This window comes from Henckelia pumila, chromosome 2 (assembly GCF_033568475.1).
Source record: "Henckelia pumila isolate YLH828 chromosome 2, ASM3356847v2, whole genome shotgun sequence".
Classification (NCBI taxonomy): Eukaryota; Viridiplantae; Streptophyta; class Magnoliopsida; order Lamiales; family Gesneriaceae; genus Henckelia; species Henckelia pumila.
Genome location: NC_133121.1, coordinates 10,315,770 through 10,336,013, shown reverse-complemented (window position 1 = coordinate 10,336,013; position 20,244 = coordinate 10,315,770). Strand labels below are relative to the sequence as shown.

The window sequence follows — 20,244 nt, the reverse complement described above, 5'->3', positions numbered from 1 at the left end:
CAGATAATATTAAAATTATGATGAAAAATAGAAGTGTAGAGCGGATGCTCCCCAGTCCCCACTCCATTTCCGTCAACTCACCACCCACTCCGAGCCCAAAACCTCTACGCCGCCGCAAGATGCTCCCCGCGGCCGCGCTTCTCCCTTTCCTTCTTCTCCACCACCTTTCCCTCGCCGCCTCCGCCGCATCGATCGCAGGCCTAGATTCATTCCTCACCCAACAGTCCACCAAAGACCCCCAAGCCACCAACGATTCCTTCCTACTCCTCCCTTCCTCCCTCAAAAAATCCCTCTCTCACGCCTTTCATCCGGCCGCCGCCTCCTCCCTTCTCTCTTTGCAGCTCTCCGTGCCCTTAACTGTCCACTTAGTGGGCCCCACATTCTCCAACTCCGCCCCCTCCACCCTCTCGGCCTTCATCTCTGCCGCCATCTCCTCCGATCTCTTTCACGTGATAACTCCATTCTCCTCTGACGCCGCCAGCCATCACCTCTCGATTTCCCACTCGCTTCACCATGAAGTCTTCCTATCTGCTTCCTCCCTTTCCAACTCCCTGTCGTCCGCGCTGGATTCCCACCTTTCTTCGGCTCCCTCATCCCTCCGATCCCAGCTGTCTTCAGTGCCATACTCCGTAGTTGATAGTATTATCAAGCAAGACTTCGAGAAGGAGAGGCCCATTAACTCAATCCACATCTACATCATTCATCTGGGTTCACAGTCCAAGCGCTATGCTTACAGTTACACCCCAGGTGATCCATCTCCAGCTATCGCCAAATGTTTGGGATCAATTTGGACTGGAAAAGATAGGTACTTGTGGATCGATTTGGGAGCAGGCCCGGTGGATTATGGTCCAGCTTTGTCGGGCGATGGGGTTTTGCCGAAAGGTGAGTTTCACCCCTTCGCGACACTCCATGGTCGCCCTAAATCGCAGAAGAGTCTGCTTTCTGACTTGGCTTCATTGGTTTGGAGTGCTTATCAGGTTCTCCTTGTTCCGTCATTGAGGATTCCCGTTCCTTTTGAAAGTACATTAGTGGTTGAGTTTGTACACATACGCGGTTCTCATACTGATGATAGTAACTTAGGTTTGGATTGGAAGTCCATAGAGAGGACTTTCATGGATGAGGTTAATGACAATGGGCTGTTGCTAGGGGAACAGTCTTTGAGTTTTAGGAAATACGAGGTGAAGTTCTCCGAGTGTGCAATTTGTTCCTTTGCAATTGCAAGGGCGACAACTGCTTACACATCTAGGTACCTGTTTGACAACTATACTTTGATTGTGAGCGAGTATCTGGATTCAAAACGTCTGCATCAAACAGTATCAGAATCAGTTGATGAGTTTAGGAGGGTGGCTAGGTTGCCTGAGGAGGACCTTGGCAGGGTTCTTCCTGTTTATGTCTTCGATCTTGAAGTAAACTCAATGTTGTTGCTCGATCGATATCACCAGTCTGTGGCTTTTAAGGATATGGTTATTGCAGTCAGGACGAAGAGTACACATACTGTAAGTGATTATAATTGCAACGGGCATCACATGTTTACACGGACGCGGGAACTTGAAAGACCGATTGTAGGTTCTATTTTGCAGAGCATGTGGGGAATCTCACCTACGCACCTGGTCTGGAGCCCCAGACATAATAGTTCTCTCGTGGATTACACATGGAGTGTTGGACAAACACCGTTTGGACCTTTCTCAGAGATATCTTCATTGTCGTTTGTTCAGAAGGATGCTGCTAGAAGGAATTTTTTGTTGACATCGTTGAATTACAGTATTACGAGTGCAATAGATGTTCTTGAATCGATTAGGGCACATGGTGGAGACAGAAAGCTTCTGAAACAGAATCGTCACACTGAATTTTTACAGAGGTGGAATTTGTTCAGGTACAAGCTGGACAAGGCGATTTCAGCACTGTCACATTTTGATTATGAAATGGGTTTGCATTATCAGAGGTCCTCAGATCACGATCTATATGCTATCCACTCTCTTGTTTATCATGCATCCCAAGAGTTGGAAGCTCAACTTACTTGTTTCAAGGACCCACCATTCCCATGGACTTCTGTTTCATTATCTGCTGGAGCTTTGTTTGCAATATTTTATGTCTGTGCCAAACGAGACAAATTGTTCCAAAACAAGAGGAAACAGTTTTGAAGTTTTAAAATTGTCATTCAGTGTATGATTGGATAGATAAAATGCTTGTATTTCTTATGTAGGGTACAACATTCTCAAAAGTTATTTGTGTTTTTGAAAAGAGGTGCGGTTTAACTTTTTTGCCTTTGAATAATGATCTGTTATAGGTAAGGTTCTGTGTATTTCCCTTGTCCATGATGTTAATATGACACATCATGGATAATGTATTCGCTGAGCCCATTTTGTTTGATACACATATAAGATAGAGTTTGTTCAATTATCTCCTTGCACTGCAAAACTTCATGTGTAAATGAGACAATGGAATTTTATGTTAGTTCATTTTAATTGTACTTGTGGGATTTTGGGTCTGAGAAGCCACAAATTGAACATTTGGAACCACAAAATTTGTTGTCCGAAAATGGTAGATAGCCAATGTTGGAAAATCTTGTGATGCTTTGTTGTTCAAAGACAGAAACAACGATAATCATTATGATCTAAGGTAAGCTTACTTTTAAGAAGATTGTCCTTGTGCTTTTCCATCATAAGAATCAAAACTAGGACCTGGTAATTTTCTAGAGTCTCCACCTGTATAGGATTCTGGGTGCTTTTTTTTAGTATTATTTTATTGTTTCTCTGAGTGGAAGCTAATGGAGGAGGCAGCAGAGAGAATGTGGCTCCCGAGTCCTAGAGCTGTTTGTTGGGGTTTTTACAGGGGTTTTTGTGGCCAATAATATGTTGCAGTTGTATACTTAATTTGTTATTTCTTCGGGTATGTTCAATCTATCAATGGCTATTTTGTGCAATATTTCTTGAAAGGCTTAAACCTTTCATTGGTACATAATTTCTTTGTTGAGGGCTTTCCTGCTTATCTATGTTTTATAAATTTACAGCAGTTCATGTTACAACGTCCTTCTGGTAGTCTGGCCTTCTGAACTTAAATAGATCCTCTTGGAATTTTCCAACACGGTCAATGCGTTGATGCCACGAGGCGTAATCGGTGTGTGCAATTTACTGCTTGTCCGAGGTTTCTGGGGTATTATGATTTGCCAGTGAATTTAATTGCTTACAGAGTAGCATGGGAAATAGCTAATAGCTCAATTATTTTTGTGGAAATAATTTGTATTTTACAGTCGGAGGAAAATTCATTTACAAAGATATCTAAATCAATTGACTGTATCTGCTACACCTATTTCTGTCCTTTAAATGAAAAGGAAAGAATTCATGGCAGCGTCTTGAGCCTGGAAAACTAGAATTGTATTTCTCCTCCTGCAAGGAAATTTTACACTTATTGAAATCAATTGTTTAGCAGATAGGGGGCATGCCTATTGTGTTGCTCCCAACCATATCTTCACAGTCGTAGTTGAAATGGAGTGGGCCTTGCAACTGAAAGGTGTTTGCATTAGAAGAAAATACAAATGCTCGATCTTCAATTCCATCATATAAGATTGCACCAAGTTCGGGGTGTCTATCCTCAATTTTCTGGTTTCTCATGCTCTCACCATCAATTTCCTCCTCGACGTTTGAGTTCTTCTCAACCAGTTCTTTAAAAACGGAAGACCTGAGGAGTAGACTGAGAGCTGTTGGAGAGGATTTGGTGCATGGGGTAACTGGCACTTTGTTGGCAAACCTTTCTTGCTTGGTGAGGTCATCCGCACTAAAAGCTCTTCTTTTCATGAAGGGAGACAGTGATTCCTCTCCTGTGCGGAAATTGGAAAATATTGCTGGGGAATCTCGGCATGGTGTTGTTTTCTTGTCTGGAACTGAAGTGCTTGCTCCTGGCTTTAACCATCTGATATACGTGCTCAAGTCAAAGTTCGTGACAGCGTTTATCCCTCTGTATTCTATTGCTGCAATGTCATATGCATGGGCTGCCTCTTCTTGAGTACCTACAAACAAGATTCATCACACATATTGAAGAAAATATACCAGTTTGCACTATTCTACAAACGCCAATTGTGTTGCAGACTACTCACTGTAAGTTCCGAGATACAGGTACTTATTTCCAAAAACTCTTCCTATTCTAGCTTCCCATCTTCCATTATGATGGTGCCTGTTTTTTTCAAATGCGAGTTTAGAATCTTCAATAAAGGACTTAACTTTAAAATAATTTGGGATGACATATACCTGGCAACTCCTCTATACTTAGATACCCCTCTTGAAAAACCGCTGCTTTTTCTGTGGTAGAGAAATCTGGCTTAATTCTTACTTAGAGAACTTATAGTTTTTTATGCCTTTAAAACTTAAAAGATAAAAAAAATGGTACCTTCTCAGTGAGGCTAGATACTCTTCCTTTGTTAGAGTGTGCATGATTTCAATTTCCTTCTCATAATCAGAGATCTGCAGAAATTATATTTGTATTTGATAAGAATCTACGGCATTGTATGGACATGACTCAAGTCTTATAGGGTTATAAAACCGTTGATAATCAATTAATCATACAGGAAAATTGGTTAAAGTTGATGTCCCCCAATATTTTAGTGCTGCTAAATCATATGCCCTTGCTGCAGCTTCCTCATCATCATATGCACCTAAACAATATTTGAGAAATGAAAACCTCAGCCTGTTACTTAAATAAAATAGATGATAGAAAAAAATAGAAACTACGATCCAAATTGCACTGAGCAGTACACAGTCAAATTTTTACTCACCAAGATACACTGCCCATTGTCAAATTCCAGTTCGAAGCACGGACGATGAAAGAGATGCACAAATTCAAAATCAGGCACCGACATTCGTTTCGAGAAAAGTAACCACTGAAATTTCATAAATAAATTGTAAGATACCTTGTTTCCCCTTCTTCTTCTGTGTTACATTCCATGTAAGTTTGTCCCACAGGTGTGCTTCGTATCGACCTGTCCATTTATGCCTGCTAACACCACGAAATCTTGAACTTCTTTTCACTGTTGTTGCTGCAGAAGTTGGATCAACTTGTTGATTTGGTGTCTGCTGGTTATCACAGCTTAGTGCTATAGCACTTGCATCTCTTTTTCTACGTTTTACAGGCATCACCTCAGGAGCTTCACCATCCATCATGCTTACAACATCCCTTCCAAGGTATGGATCACTCTTTATCATTTTCATCGCCATTTTTCGTTGTCGCCCTCGGTTGTTTGCTCTGTTCTTTTCTGTCTTTTCCTTGTTTCAGCTCTCTAGTTGTATCCTAATTCATGTGGAACTTATATATAAGATTATTGAATTTTTGGGCTTATTATGTTTTGGCTGTAATTGTCTCAACCATCTTCTGGATAACGACGGGAAGGACGATGGAAACTATGAATTTGTGAGTTGGGGCAAATATATTTATTCTTGTACTACCTTCCAGCCATTAGAACCGAGTTTACTACCAAATATTATTTATTACTGATCCATGTCCCAGCCAAAGAGGCGGTGATTGTGACCTCAGAATTTGGAATATCCAGCCGACGGGTCTGACTTGTTGAGCATCTATACTCAAGAAAATGTTTTTAAAATTCCCATGCATGATATTTATCAAAATATACACTGTACCCCTAACAGTTGACATAGTTTCTCGCATCCACTAAATTTCTTGATCCGCTGTTGATCCCGAATTTAGCTAGTTTTCATGCAGTACGATTGTACATGATCCCTTAAAATTCAAACGTCGGGCAAGTAGATGAGACTCTACGACGCAATGTGTAGCGTGAGTGCAAGTAGCATTACTGTTTACATTATTCGAGACACGAGTTTGTGATCTGCTTATGCATGATGGTCATCTATGACATGATCTGTGGTGTCTTTCCAAATTAACCTTGGTCCATCGAAAGTTAATTTAATGCAACTTGACTATTCTTATCACGTAGCCGTTTTGTAACTTGATAAAGAAAGACTTGTTTACAAAAACTCTTATGAGAGCTTATCACAGGTCCGTGAGATAGATTTTCGATCGATTTTTTATGTTAAAAATATTACTTTAAATATGGATGAGTTCAACCCAGTCTCACAAGAGAACAAATATTTTTTTTTCTTTTTTGGTTTCTTGTAATTTTTAATGTGTGTGTTTGTTTGAAAAAAAAATTATTGTGTGTGTAAAAAATAACGAATACCTGTTCGAGATATACAACTATAATTAATTATAGTTTTCGGGTTAAAAACCTAAGCATTAACTTGTTTTCATTCTACGCTACATTTGTGTGGTTCATTGCTTACGATCAATTTGTTTATAATATAAATATTCTTGTCCAATCGGATTAAACTAAATGTTTGACATGATTTATACCAGAGATTGCAAATTCTACCTTATTGTAATTTGGATTATCGAAAATATTAATCATTTTCGTTAAATGACGACGTATATGTTTGACTGTTTGTGCGGGTTTGAGCTTAAAGCAACGTTAAATATGCATGTTAGAAGTTATAGAGATTGATATATTTATGAGGAAAAAAAAAAAAAAAAAGTCATGATAAGAACAGCACATAATGCCATATTTGGGCATTTTCTTGGAGTCATCATCCATACTTGTCACTGTTATGTCTCTTGTTGTTTTAGTGAAGTTGCTGAGGTTTGATTTGGTCTTATTGTTGGGGACTGGATTTTTAACGATGATATCTATGAAAATTATGTGGTTAAAAGATCAAACTAGGAAATGCATGGCTTGAATAACGCGACAAATAATTGTACCATGTTTTTTGTTATATACTCTTATATTATTATTAATTGAATTCTTTGGAGAATATACTCTTTCTTTTTTTTAAAAAAAAAAAAAATCGTCCAAAGCGTCACGTAAATTATATTATTATTTCGAATTAGAATTAGAATTGGAATCCAAATTATGTATTATTTCGATGCTTATAACTTTATGCAATGATAACTATTTTGAATGTCATAATTTGACAATTTTGTAGATGCCTGAGAATTGAGATGCTTACGCTACAATTTTTAATGGTTCCATATTATAATCCATAATATACACAAATAAAATAACCAAGATGTTGAATTTGTAAAGTGCCCCGATTGCCGTTTCCGCGACAAGTATTCTAGTTATGATAATTCACAGAAGAGTTATAAAATACAATCATAACATTCGAAGTCATTCAATTTAATTGTAAAGACTTTTATATAAAAATCACATCTAGAAATTATTTTATTACAAATTTTCGATTATTTATATATCAATTGATTTTATAATTACACTATATCGCTTACGATGACAAGTATAAACGGAGATAATTTATGGCCGAGCGAGGGACGAACTGCGGAATGTGCTCACCTGCAAAAAACATTAAATTGTTATATAAATTTTTTTTATAAAGTATTAGTTTTTTGTTGGGTTAAATTTTATTTAAAGGCTTTAGTAGCACCGCTTATCAGGTTTGGTCCATGAAAAGAAGCCTAATAAAGTTTAGCCCACTATGCATATCTTCTTTTGGAACCACATATTTGAGGACGCTTTCGTCTCAAGTATGGTTGGATGTCAAAAAATAATTAAGTGAGACAAAGAAATACATCAAAATGGGTAGAATTTATTTATTTATTTTTTGAGTTGGGGAGGAGATTGTTTCAATTGAGTCTTGAACTCGAGACATCGTTTCAAACTTGAGACATTGATGTCAGATGAGCTGCAAGTCATCAACAAATGGGTAGAAATTTAAACACGGTACCGGGTTTATGTGGTCGTTCAAGCATACCCTACACACCCTACACCCTATATATATATGTGTATGTATGTTGTATGACAAGTTGAAAAACTTACATTTCAAGCTGCATTTGGGCATGCAACCTGGTTGGGTAAACAAAAAGAAGCAAGCAGAAACATTAAGAAGAGGCAGAAGAAAGGTATGCCTCGACTGTTATGGAAAAAAAATTCAAGAAAGCAATTCCCCATGGCACACATTCTCCCAGCTTTGGCCATTTATAGCAAAAATTCTTTCTTCATTGCTCTTGTTTACTCAAAATCTATATCACAGTACATCTTTATTCCTTCATCACTCTTCCTCAAAAATGTGTCCATCACAAGGAATAATCCATGTCAAATCATCATATTTCTCAACAATTTTAGTTTTAATACAATGTCTGTACTGGCAATATATGGATAGATTATATATCTCATCTAAAAAGTACTTCAATTGATACATATTTGTTGTCTTTGAACATGTTCTTGCACGTGCATGCGATTTGGCTTTCTCAAGCCTTATGATAGACGAAATTCTCAATCATAAATAGGTGGGGTTGAGACTTGATCGAGGGACTCGCCCTCTTCCACGGCTCTGATACTACTTGTGAGTGGTAAGTAACTGGTTAAGCATGTGAGACATGATATACTTATCTTCTCTAAACATGTGTTTTGGGGCAAGTGATAATGATCTAGGATGTAAATGAGTGAGAAAAACTTCGGGGGAAGGTAGCAATCCAGCCCATTTCGATTTTCTTTTAGTACTGAATACTCAACCAGAATAGCATATTATAAAACCTCATCCAAGACAAGACCTCACCACAAACAAGAAACTCAACAACTGTATATCGATCAATCCCAACCGATAAAAGCTAGCAATGATAAGCTTATCCAGTGTCTCCCACATTATCACTTCAATTATCCCGTTATACATTGCCATGATTGCAGCTTACATATCCCTTAAGTGGTGGAAACTTTTCACTCCGGATCAATGCTCGGGGATCAACAAATTTGTAGCAAATTTCTCAGTCCCTCTTCTATCCTTCCAAGTGATCTCAAATAACAATCCCTACAAAATGAACTTTAAACTTGTATGCGCCGACTTTCTTCAGAAGACGCTAGCTTTCATTATTCTTTCCGTGTCTGCAAGAATAATATCTGGAGGAAATCTGAAATGGATCATTACCGGTGTTTCTTTATCAACACTGCCTAACACTTTGATTTTAGGGATCCCATTATTGAGGGCAATGTATGGAAGTGGAGCTGTGGTTTTCTTGGCTCAGATTGTTGTGTTACAAAGCTTGGTTTGGTATAACCTTTTGTTGATTCTTTTTGAGCTCGATGCTACGAATGAATCGCTAAGGGCTGCATCTCCTCCTACAACAGTAGCAGGTATATATGCACTATTTTTTGTGGTAGAGTATGCTGTATTGAATTAGTTTCTGTCATTTTTTTCCTGCTTTTCTTGTGATTTGAAGAACGCAAATTAACTTTCTGAAGGAGAATCGGAAGGCCCTCAAAATGACGAAGGTGAAGTAAATGAAAGAATCCGGAATCACAAGGAAAGAAAAATAAAGACAATTTGTTTGACAGTGGGGAGAAAGCTCATCAGAAATCCCAATACCCATGCATCCTTAGCAGGTCTTATATGGGCAAGCATCCATTTCAGGTACTTTCCACTCGTTGATAAAACATGCGATGATTACAATAGCGAAAACGACTTGAAATGGCATAATAATGTCAATAGACACTTACGGCATATGTGTTTACAGGGTGGGAGTAAAGCTGCCACATGTAATCGAAAAATCCGTGTCGATATTGTCAGATGGGGGACTTGGGATGGCTATGTTCAGCTTAGGTTTGGCTAAATTTGTGGCAATACTTTCTGATATTCGTCCATTATAATATCTGTGTCACAGAAACAAATTCCTTCATGACTTTCTTACGTTTTATTACCTTACAGGACTCTTCATGGCATCACAGAAATCAGTGATAGCCTGCGGGGCTCGGAAAGCAACACTAGCCATGGCCATGAAATTTGTAGCAGGACCCTTGCTCATGGCTGCACCCTCGGCCGCACTCGGACTGAGAGGAACATTGCTTAAAGTAGCAATCTTGCAGGTGCGTTATTAGCGACTCCATGCACGGGGCATCACTCATACGAGAAAGAAATCAAAATCTATATATAAACTCTACTTGTACATCAGTAACTAGCCAAAAAAACAAAAAAACACAAGTTAGCAATCCATGTTACTGAAAAATTGTATGTTGTGCAAGAAAGGCCGCTTTACCTCAAGGATTGGTTCCGTTTGTATTTGCTAAGGAGTACAACGTACATCCAGACATATTGAGCACGGGGTACGCACTTCGACTAGTTTCGTTTCTTATTTCAAGGCGTCGTTGATTCTAATTTTTATTTTGGCAAATGAAATATATTTTCGACTTTTGCGTGTCATCCTTCATTTATCGGATGTTCCGGGAAGGGCTGCCATATATCCCCATAAACAAGATTTCATGTACATAATATGAAACTGTTTTTCCTCTGTAGGGTGATCTTTGGTTTGCTGATAGCTGTGCCGATTGCGTTAGCCTACTATTTCTTGCTGGGTTTGTAGAAGATTCAGAGAAACTGTTCAATGTGGATCTCTTTATTTTCCGCCATTTCTTTTGTCGTGTGGATTTTTAAAGAAACGAAATAAATCAGCATATGGTAGGTAGATAGGCAAATTGCAATTATAAATTTATATGGGCAAAAATACCATAAAACTATGTTGAATCGAGGATAAATTGCAATTGTATATGACTGTAATTTTATATTTCAATAAATTATTATTTATCACTAATAACTACTATATATATTTCATATTTATCGTTTTCAGTTTAAAAAAAGTATAACATGAATTAAATTCGCATGCGAAAATCATTAGTATGTATATAATTTTCACTAGGGATGTAAATACCAGCTATTTGGCTTATAGTAGACAACGACACTCTTGATTCAAGAGGAAGAATGGAGGATGGCATGCTCCATAAATAAATAAGTAGAGCTGAAAAATTATTAAACAAGGAAAAAGTATAACGGAAAACGTAACTTTGAATGCGAAATTAGATTAGGAAAAAACTATTCCAATGTAATTAAATTTTATGTCAAAACTATTCCAATGTAATTAACTTTTATGTCAATATTGCACGCATCACAAAAACTATTGGGTAAGATTTTTATGGATTAATTTTATGACACACTCACTCGATCCGCTCACTCGATCCGAATCATGATAAAATATGATTTTGCTGTGTAAAAAAATATTACTTTACATTTTATATATGAATCACATCGACTGATCACAAATAAACATTTATAAAAACCGTCTCACAATACATTTATCTAAATTGCATAATACGAACTAATATTACGCATCACATCCAAAGAAGTAGCGGCTACTCGATCTGACCTAATTGGATCGGGGTTAACTTGTAACCATTTCTGTTAATGCCGAATTTACTTTTTTTTAATGTTTTTTTGGTGACGTGGGAATCCGCAGCCGCTATCTTTTGGTGCACTCTGAGTAAATCCCCGGACTAATGCAATAGTTTGTAAACTGCGCTAGTCAGGTAAACCACACTGGGCAAACCATGTGTAACAGGCTAGTCCAAAAAAGTGTTGGCAGGAAAAATCGAACTTCTGACCTCTGGCCAAAAGTTCACCTAATCCACCTACTTAGATTCATCTTGGGGGCTGCCGAATTTATTACCAATACCCAGGCCCAACTCTAAAATAAAATCAATATATAAAAAATCATTTCTTATAAGTGTTTATGAATTTATTACTGTTGATAAAAAGAGTCGAAAAAAAAAACTGTTGATTTAAAAAAATTAAAAAAGAATCTTAGGATATTTAAGTTATGTAGGTAAAATTATATTTTATTTATGAGTAATATTCATTTTGGCATACGAACTATTGATAAAATGTCAAGTTGGTAATGAACTATTGTAAATCGTTTAATTGACACATTTTCAAATTAAAAATTCAAATTTACCCTTAATCTAAATTGCTATTAAGTTCAATTATTAAAATTTGATTAGGTAAATAATTTTATTTTCAAGGTTATTTTTTGATTAATTTTAAAAATATCATATTTATTAAAATTATATCATTATAGATAATTTTCAACTCAAATTATTCAACAATGAATATTGTAATAAATTTATGAAAATATAATAAAACAAATTTATCACGAGAGCCCTTTGATATTTTTTTAATAGTTGAAGCAAACATAATCACTATTTTAGTTTTTCAAAATCTAGTATTGTTCTATTGAGAATTCAAAAAAAAATTAACATTAAAGATTTATATCATGAAAAAACAATTCTCACAGAAAAACTATCCCTCATTTTCTGGATTTACGTGATTTTAATGACCTAAAATTTATCAACTTAATTTAAGAATTTGAAAGTTTATATTTTTTACTCGTACTTGTATTTAAATATAAATAAATATTTATTTTATTATATTATTATTGGTATTAAATATATTTTAATCGTATATATGATTTAATTATTGAGTAGTTTTATTAATATATATTTTTATATCAATTTTGTTTTAAAAAATAGATAATTATTTAATATAGATAAAAAACAAGCCATTTTATTATATATTTATTAATATTTTAAAAATATATTATATTTGAAAATATAATTTATTAATGACTAAAATATACAGATAGAAATATTAAGATACTTATTTCTTATAATTTTTAAATTAATATAATTTATTTTTACACTTTTAATCAATAAAAATTACTTCTAAATAAAATGTGTATTTAGTTGAATTTACTAAAAATAATTGAATTAAAAATTTTATTAAACGATAAAATCCATTTTTTTTTAAATCATGTATCAATTAAGCTATTTTTAATAATGTATGTATCAACCGTTTCAATTTGATCTTTTATTAGAGCACCCACAATGAGTGTTCATTGGGTGTTATTAACACCTAATGAACACCCATGTGGGTGTTCATAGCATTGTGGGTGGGTGTTCATAGCATTGTGGGTGGGTGTTATTAACACCCACCCACAAGTGAGAGAAGATGGGCGTTCACAGTTGTGAACGCCCATCTTCTTTTTTTTTTTTTTTTTGCTCTAATGGGGCGTGCTTGCACGCCCCATCACTTGCACGCGCCAGAAAGAGAGTGTGCAGGTGCAGACGCGGGCCCCACGCGTCTGCACCTGCATTACTTTATTTTTTTTTATTTTTTTTTTATTTTTTTTAATTTAAATAATAATAAATAACGGTAATATATTCAATTATTTGTCAGATTGTGTCAAACTAGTACATTTTTTAACGGAAACTTTTTTTTTGTTATTTAATTTATTTTATTTTTAATATAAAAAAAATAAATAAATAAATATAACGGCTAGTTAACGGCTAGTTAGAATTTTCATCTATAAATACCCTTCAATGCTAACACCAAAATTCATTCCACTTCCAACACTCTTCAATTCTACTTTCTTACTCTTTTCTGAAATATTATTTTCTATCCGAAATGGATGAAAATATGAGGGCATATCTTACATATTTGTTAAATTCTACACAAAACTCGCAAGAAAATGCATCTTCCAAAATCCACAAATTCCACCAACTCATCAATATCCACATCCATTTCCAAATATGCAGTTTCCTCCACAAAACGTTCAAAATTTCCCAGGATTTGGAAATTTTATGAGCCATCCGAATTATACCTCCAGAGGTCCACCACAACCGCTTCCAGCCGAATATTGGCAAAACACGAGTCATCCACCATTCACGCCGCCAGTTCTTCAAGGCTTTGGTACCCCATACACAACTGGTACGCATTTTTCATCTTTGATGCCGACTGAACCTGCATCTCCGACTTTTGTCCCAGAGACTCAACTATCCGATCGTGAATCCCCAATCGAGGTGGTGAATTTAGAAAAAACGATTCCGAATGCTGAGGGTACGAGAAAGCGTTCGACTTGGACAAAGGTTGAAGATGAGGTCTTGGCCAGAAGTTTTGTCACAATCAGTGATGATCCAATAATCGGCAATGACCAGAAGGCAGATGCATTTTGGGGACGTGTCGCAAGCTATTACAATGACAATCGTCCTGCAGGTTCAAACAGCAGAAAAGCTAATGTTATACGGTCACATTGGCACAACACAATCCAGAAGAAGGTAAATCTATTCAACGCAAATTACAATAGTATTTACAGTTTATATCGCAGTGGTCACAGTGATGAAGACATATTGAGGTTTGCGTATGAAAAATATCGCGAAGAACACAATGGTGTTGCGTTCAACCTCGAGCATGTGTGGAGAATTGTTAAAGATCGTCCAATGTTTACTCCACAATCCGATGATCACTTTGTGGCCACAAAGAAGACGAGGACCTCTGAGTCAGGAGCAAGCAACACATCTTCCAACCAAAATGTGAGCATAGACATAGATGACGAAGATAATCGTCCAATGGGTAGGAAGGCTGCAAAAAGAAAGGGAAAAGACAAAGTCAAATCGACCATGGAGGATCTGACAGTAAACTATAACAGTATTTTTTCAAAGTTCAATGAGTACACAAACGTAAAGAAGTCTGAAGTCGATCTGAAACAAAAACAACTTGAAGTTGAGGAGATTAAGGCAAAAGCTTCCTTGTCCAATGCAGAAGCAAAGAATCGTCGATTGAGGTTGAAGGAGTACGAGATCTTGAACAAAGACACCTCGGAAATGACTACTGAGCAGCTTATCATACATGAATGTTTGTGCAAGGATATCAGGTCCAGTTGGAATATATAAACTGTTTGCGCATTTCGATTGATTGTATTGTTTAATTATTGCATTTCGAAGTATTTGTATTGTTTAGTTATTGTATTTTCGAGTGATTGTAATGTAGTATTTCCGAGTGATTGTATTTTTTAATTATTGTGGTTTCGAGTGATTGTAATTTTTAATTAGTGTGGTTCCAATTATCGTGATTTAAAATTTTTATCAACTTTGAAAACTAGTCATTACAAAGTAGTAATATCAAATGTCTAATTATCCAACAACTTGACTTATTAGATTACAAATAAAATCAACTTACAACTTTTTTCGAAATAAACAAAATTATATTTTCAAAACATATTGAGTTAATTAATAGATTTCAAAGATATATAAATATATGGTGCTAAGCAAATAATCTAATCTTTGAAGCAAAATGAGTTTGATAAAAGACACGGCTAAACAAAAAAGGAAAGAAAATATGGTGGAATTGGTATAATTATTAAAGTTGTTGGATTGCTCAAGTTATGTGGATTCTCTAAGAATGCAAGCCACGTTAGGTATCTACTATAATCAATTTTTGAGACTTTTTTTATTAAAATAATATAAAAATAAAGAATATATATTAAAGTATACAATTTGAAAAAGTTGATGAATGTATTAAACTATTTTTGCAAAATAGTCGTTAGAAACTATCCGTTGCAAACTAGCCGTTAGAATCTAATCGTTGCAAAATAACCGTTGAAAACTAGTCGTTGCAATATATCCTTTATATATAGACACATTGTGCTAAGATATTTGCATTTCACTAAGATAACTTTCACAAACACATATACAACAATATATTTCCTCCGAAAATGTCTCATTCCACAGACAGCTCTAGGTCAAGTTCCAGTTCGACAAGCGAAGAAGAAGTACATGTTCAAATCGAAGAGCAAGATGATGATCCGGTAGAAGATCTGATGTTAATGGTACTTCAACAACACCAACAAGTTATGGAAGCATATCAGAGGAGAGAAACACGCAGAAGAAGGAGGTTCATCCAAAGAAATCGTGAAGCCGGTCATGAGAGGCTCGTCAATGATTATTTCTCTACAAACCCGGTGTATCATGATGGAATATTTCGAAGACGGTTTCGAATGCGAAGAGAGTTATTCCTTCGCTTAGTGACTGCCTTAGAGAATCATTCGACGTTTTTTCAACAAAGGGAAGATGCTGTGCGAAGAAAAGGGTTGTCACCACTACAAAAATGCACCGCTGCGATTCGTCAACTAGCTTACGGAGTCCCTGCAGATCATCTTGATGAGTACCTACGTATGGGTGAATCCACGGCCATCAGGTGTCTTTTCAAGTTTTGTGAATACTTGGTTGAAATATTTGGTGATAGGTACTTAAGAAGACCAAATGCTGATGATGTTCAACGTCTTCTTCAAATGCATGTTGACAGACACGGCTTTCCTGGCATGTTGGGTAGCCTTGATTGTATGCATTGGAAATGGAAAAATTGTCCGGTTGCTTGGAAAGGTCAATTTACAAGGGGACATGGGTCACCAACAATTGTGCTAGAGGCGGTCGCGTCTCATGACTTGTGGATTTGGCATGCCTTCTTTGGGGTCGCCGGTTCACGCAACGATATCAACGTGTTATATGAATCTCCAATCTTCAACAACGTCTTGCAAGAAAATGCACCGGAGGTTAATTTCACGGTGAACGGCACTACATATACGAAATGTTATTATTTAACAGATGGAATATATCCCGAGTGGGCTACTTTCGTTAAGGCTTTTCCTTGCCCGGAGGATCCCAAGAGAAAGTTGTTTAAGGAAAGACAGGAATCTGCAAGAAAAGATGTCGAGCGGGCATTTGGTGTGCTCCAATCTCGATGGGCGATTGTCAGAGGCCCAGCTCGCTATTGGTATAGGAAAAAATTAAAACAAATAATGTTAGCATGCATTATTTTGCATAACATGATTATTGAGGACGAAGGAGGTCACGTGATAGATTGGTACAACGATGAAGCGGATGAACTTGCACAACCTATCCTAGGATCCAACCGAGGGTTTCAGGATTATCTTAGGACAAATTCAGAACTACGTGACACTCAAGTTCATCACCAACTTCGCGCGGACTTAGTGGAGCATATCTGGGAGAATTGCAACAACATGAATCCGTGAATTAATATTGTATTTGTTATTTTTAATTTCTTTGAATTGTTATTTTTTTAAAGTTATTGTTGCATTTGAATTTAATAATTTCGTGTATTGAATAAATATATTAAAATGATTTTATTTATTTTTAAAATTAATTAAATTAAAACTTAAAATATAATATTATAATTATAAATATATTATAAAATGTAAAGAAAATGAATTTATTTAGTATAAAATAATTTTATAATGTTGAGTGGAATGTGAGACCCATAAATAATGAGTGTTAATGTTAATAGGATTGTGGGTGGAAAGAAGGATGTGTTATTAACAGTGGGACCCATGAATTTTGATGATGTGGAGGGTGTTATTGGTGTTATTAATGGATAGGGTTGTGGATACTCTTAACAGTAGTTGTACTAAAATAAATTTAATCTTTTGTTTAATAATAAAATCTCCGATTGAAATATGCCGAGAAATAAAAGGCCCAATAACGGCCCAAATCAAAACCCGACGATAATTTATGCAGGCGTCTTCTAAAGACCTCCGTTTCGCGCCGCTCGCCGCCGCTAATCTCAATCTTCTTCCTGTCCAGCGGCGAGCCGTGAAGAACTGCTGAGCTCTGCTTTATAATTTTTTCCTTGAATTTGGCGATTTCAGAAGCCAGCTTGTGTTGAAAAGATGGTAAAGACTTCGTATACAAAGTTAAAAGGAAGCCAGAACTTCCGGCTGCGGCTTCTTCTATCCACGCTATCTTCGACTCCTATCCTCATCGAAGACATTCGAGCCAACGCCACTTGGCCTGGGCTTCGGCGCCATGAGATTTCCTTTCTCCGACTCCTTGAAAAAATCTCGGATAGTTGTGATGTAGAAATCAACGAAACTGGTGCGTTTTAGTTTGCGTGTTGCAAAAGAAGAAGCTTTTTACGTTCAATAAATAATTTATTTTGTTTGATTTACGGGGCAGGCACGAAGTTGAAGTACAAGCCCGGGATAGTGATGGGTGGGAGACATTTGGATCACGATTGCGGTGTGAGTCGAGGCATGGGCTATTTTTTGGAGCCTCTGATCGTGTTGGCTTTGTTTGGAAAGAAGCCTCTCCGTATTCAACTCCAGGGTATATTTCCGTTTTTCACCTGTTTGTTCTATAGAAATTAGTTGTTATCATTCGATTGTTCTTTTAGAATTTAGAAATATAATTGAAATAGTGAAGTGAAGTGAAGTGCAGACGGCCAAAGTACTAATAGTATGATTAATACATCCGGAGAATAGTGTTATCAATATAAAAATAGCTACTTGTTTATACAAAGCTGCCGTGTCTCTTTTATGGTACCTTAATTGGTTCAAGAAATATTATGACTGTGAGAAAAGGTTACCTTTCATATCCTCAAAATTAGCTGCAATTAGGATGTGAACTGGTGCAGATTAAAAAGTATATGTGCGATCAATTATTACCAAGTTGTAGTGATCAAGTGCCTTGAGCACGTGTTTATTTGTCTAAATGATCGATGGATGTTTCGGGCCTCTCAAGTCTCATGTTTGTGGTTGAGACGGCCATAGCTTACACAATTAAGCTATGAAACTCTTGCGGTTAAAAAAGTCATTGGTCTGGCAAACTGGCAAAGTTAGATGTCATTTTACTAAAAGCTTCAGCGGAAACCAATATTTTACTAAACTATACCGAATTGAGCATTTGAGCCAATCGATTCACTACAGTTTGGTTTAATTATAGGTTCTGGCGTGCTGCTTTATTTTCTAAACGTTGGTTGCAAGTCCATTGGATTTTTGCAACCTGAGCAAACTTTCTACTAAATTCCTATTCCTTTCAGGTGTTACCAATGATTCCAAGGACCCCTCTGTTGATACGTTCCGATCTACTACACTGCACATCTTAAAGCAGTTTGGGGTATCTTCTGAGGGATTGGACCTGAAAATTTTGAGCCGTGGCGTTCCTCCTCATGGTGGTGGAGAAATTATTCTTTCAGTACCTGTTGTCCAAGACAGTTTAAAAGTGAGTGTATTTTTACTTTGCCTATTCTACCTCTCTATGTTGTTATCTCTTTCATTTTTCTTTCTATATATGAGGGGGAGGGCAAATTGTCACTTTTCCTTTTCTCCTTTTATTTCATAGGCGATCACCTGGATTGATGAAGGCATGGTGAAGAGGATTAGGGGCATCACTTTCTCAACCAGAGTGACTGCCCAGTTCGAGAATACTACATTACATGCAGCACGTGGCATTTTCAATCGTTTGCTTCCAGATGTTCACATATTTACTGATCATAAAACTGGTCCACAAGCTGGAAAGTACGTGTTTTATGGCATGTCATTGTGATTATTTAAGTTACACGGACACATGGAACTGTATTGCGTAGTGTATTCAATATTTGATTCACTTCTTATTGCAGGTCACCAGGTTATGGAATGTCGCTTGTTGCAGAAACCACATCAGGTTGCTTCATCTCAGCTGATAACGCTGTTTACCATGCACAAGAAGAGGAGGAGGAGGGTGAACTTGAGGATGAGGGCGAGAAATGGTTGATCCCTCCAGAAGATTTGGGTGAACAAATTGCATCTGCGCTGTTGGGGGAGATTGAACAAGGGGGAGTGGTAGATTCAACTCACCAGGTTTGTGTCATAGCGATTATCTGTTTAATACTACTATTAAGTATTAAGGAGTGATCTAATTTATATCATGGTTTTTACTGCATCCGAGTGGATTCGAATTCGGAGGTTCTTGATGGACATTTTTATTTGCTGCATCGTCCTTATGCAACAAGATTTCTCTAGTCCAGTCACCATCGGTCATTGCCTATATATACACACACATGTTATTGGAGCAAGTTCCTTTTTTTTTTGGCCTTTGAGCGACATTTAAGATTTCTTGCTTCACAGGGTTTATTGTTTCTTCTCTGCGCGCTGTGTCCACAAGATGTCTCAAAGGTCCGTGTTGGAAAGCTGTCGCCTTATGGAATACAAGTGCTCAGACACATCAGAGATTTCCTCAGTGTGAAGTTCGTCATTAAGCCAGATCCATCAACAGGAACCGTCGTTCTTAAATGTGTTGGATGTGGATTGAAGAATCTCTCAAGAAAGGTAGCCTAAGACAAAACACTTATACGCTGGTGATACAACACCCCATATGTTTTGGTTCAAACCCTTGCCAGTGGCGCTGTCATTCTCGGATTTTTCACGCTGATGCCTCTGATCATGAATCCTCGAGCGTCATATGTATCACGGGTTTCAAATTTTACCTGTTTTTATGCTACTGCAACTGCATACGATTCATTTAATTTCAATCTTATCAATTATCATTTCATATTGAAAATACTACATAGTCGAATGTTTTTGTTCGGTTCTTGGCATATATAGTGACGCATAGTGAAAAATCTTTACCTTTATAAAGTATTCTCAGTCCACTGGTATCTTCTCTTTAAAAAAGTTTGGAATTTGCCTCGTAATTTCCATGTTCTCTCTCAGGTTTTCCTGTCACCCTCCCAGAATTTCCACGAACTTTCAACACCAACCTTCTTAGATGTTACTATAAGAAACAGCATACTTCACCAGATCACT

General features: G+C 36.7%; 6 protein-coding genes and 1 long non-coding RNA gene across 7 annotated transcripts; 6 read left to right on the top strand and 1 right to left on the bottom strand.

Moving 5' to 3' along the window:
• Positions 1-17: 17 nt before the first annotated feature.
• Positions 18-2,388, top strand: LOC140881352 (uncharacterized). The gene has a single exon (XM_073286591.1). It carries the CDS (start codon positions 18-20, stop codon positions 2,139-2,141), a length of 2,124 nt encoding a protein of 707 aa, XP_073142692.1. The 3' UTR covers positions 2,142-2,388.
• Positions 2,389-2,671: 283 nt separating this feature from the next.
• LOC140881353 (AP2-like ethylene-responsive transcription factor At1g16060) lies at positions 2,672-5,925 on the bottom strand. Its single transcript, XM_073286592.1, has 7 exons — positions 4,904-5,925; positions 4,769-4,777; positions 4,560-4,648; positions 4,384-4,457; positions 4,245-4,295; positions 4,094-4,170; positions 2,672-4,006 (listed from the first exon to the last, which is right to left on the bottom strand). Exons 1-7 carry the CDS (start codon positions 5,205-5,207, stop codon positions 3,423-3,425), a joined length of 1,188 nt encoding a protein of 395 aa, XP_073142693.1. The 5' UTR covers positions 5,208-5,925; the 3' UTR covers positions 2,672-3,422.
• Positions 3,973-5,173, top strand: LOC140881354 (uncharacterized). Its single transcript, XR_012149925.1, has 3 exons — positions 3,973-4,112; positions 4,799-4,894; positions 5,036-5,173. It is a non-coding gene; the product is annotated as an uncharacterized lncRNA (long non-coding RNA).
• A 1,819-nt stretch (positions 5,926-7,744) lies between the features above and the next one.
• LOC140884500 (probable auxin efflux carrier component 8) lies at positions 7,745-10,526 on the top strand. The gene is made up of 6 exons (XM_073291275.1): positions 7,745-9,142; positions 9,251-9,419; positions 9,523-9,608; positions 9,714-9,871; positions 10,032-10,108; positions 10,299-10,526. Exons 1-6 carry the CDS (start codon positions 8,629-8,631, stop codon positions 10,363-10,365), a joined length of 1,071 nt encoding a protein of 356 aa, XP_073147376.1. The 5' UTR covers positions 7,745-8,628; the 3' UTR covers positions 10,366-10,526.
• Positions 10,527-13,420: 2,894 nt separating this feature from the next.
• On the top strand, positions 13,421-14,560 carry LOC140877200 (uncharacterized). The gene has a single exon (XM_073280731.1). The coding sequence runs from the start codon at positions 13,421-13,423 to the stop codon at positions 14,558-14,560; it is 1,140 nt and encodes a 379-aa protein (XP_073136832.1).
• An 821-nt stretch (positions 14,561-15,381) lies between these two features.
• LOC140877199 (protein ANTAGONIST OF LIKE HETEROCHROMATIN PROTEIN 1-like) lies at positions 15,382-16,698 on the top strand. The gene has a single exon (XM_073280730.1). It carries the CDS (start codon positions 15,382-15,384, stop codon positions 16,696-16,698), a length of 1,317 nt encoding a protein of 438 aa, XP_073136831.1.
• Positions 16,699-17,174: 476 nt separating this feature from the next.
• LOC140883657 (probable RNA 3'-terminal phosphate cyclase-like protein) lies at positions 17,175-20,024 on the top strand. Its single transcript, XM_073290213.1, has 6 exons — positions 17,175-17,557; positions 17,639-17,788; positions 18,501-18,682; positions 18,803-18,978; positions 19,080-19,299; positions 19,567-20,024. Exons 1-6 carry the CDS (start codon positions 17,353-17,355, stop codon positions 19,774-19,776), a joined length of 1,143 nt encoding a protein of 380 aa, XP_073146314.1. The 5' UTR covers positions 17,175-17,352; the 3' UTR covers positions 19,777-20,024.
• The last annotated feature ends 220 nt before the right edge of the window (positions 20,025-20,244 follow it).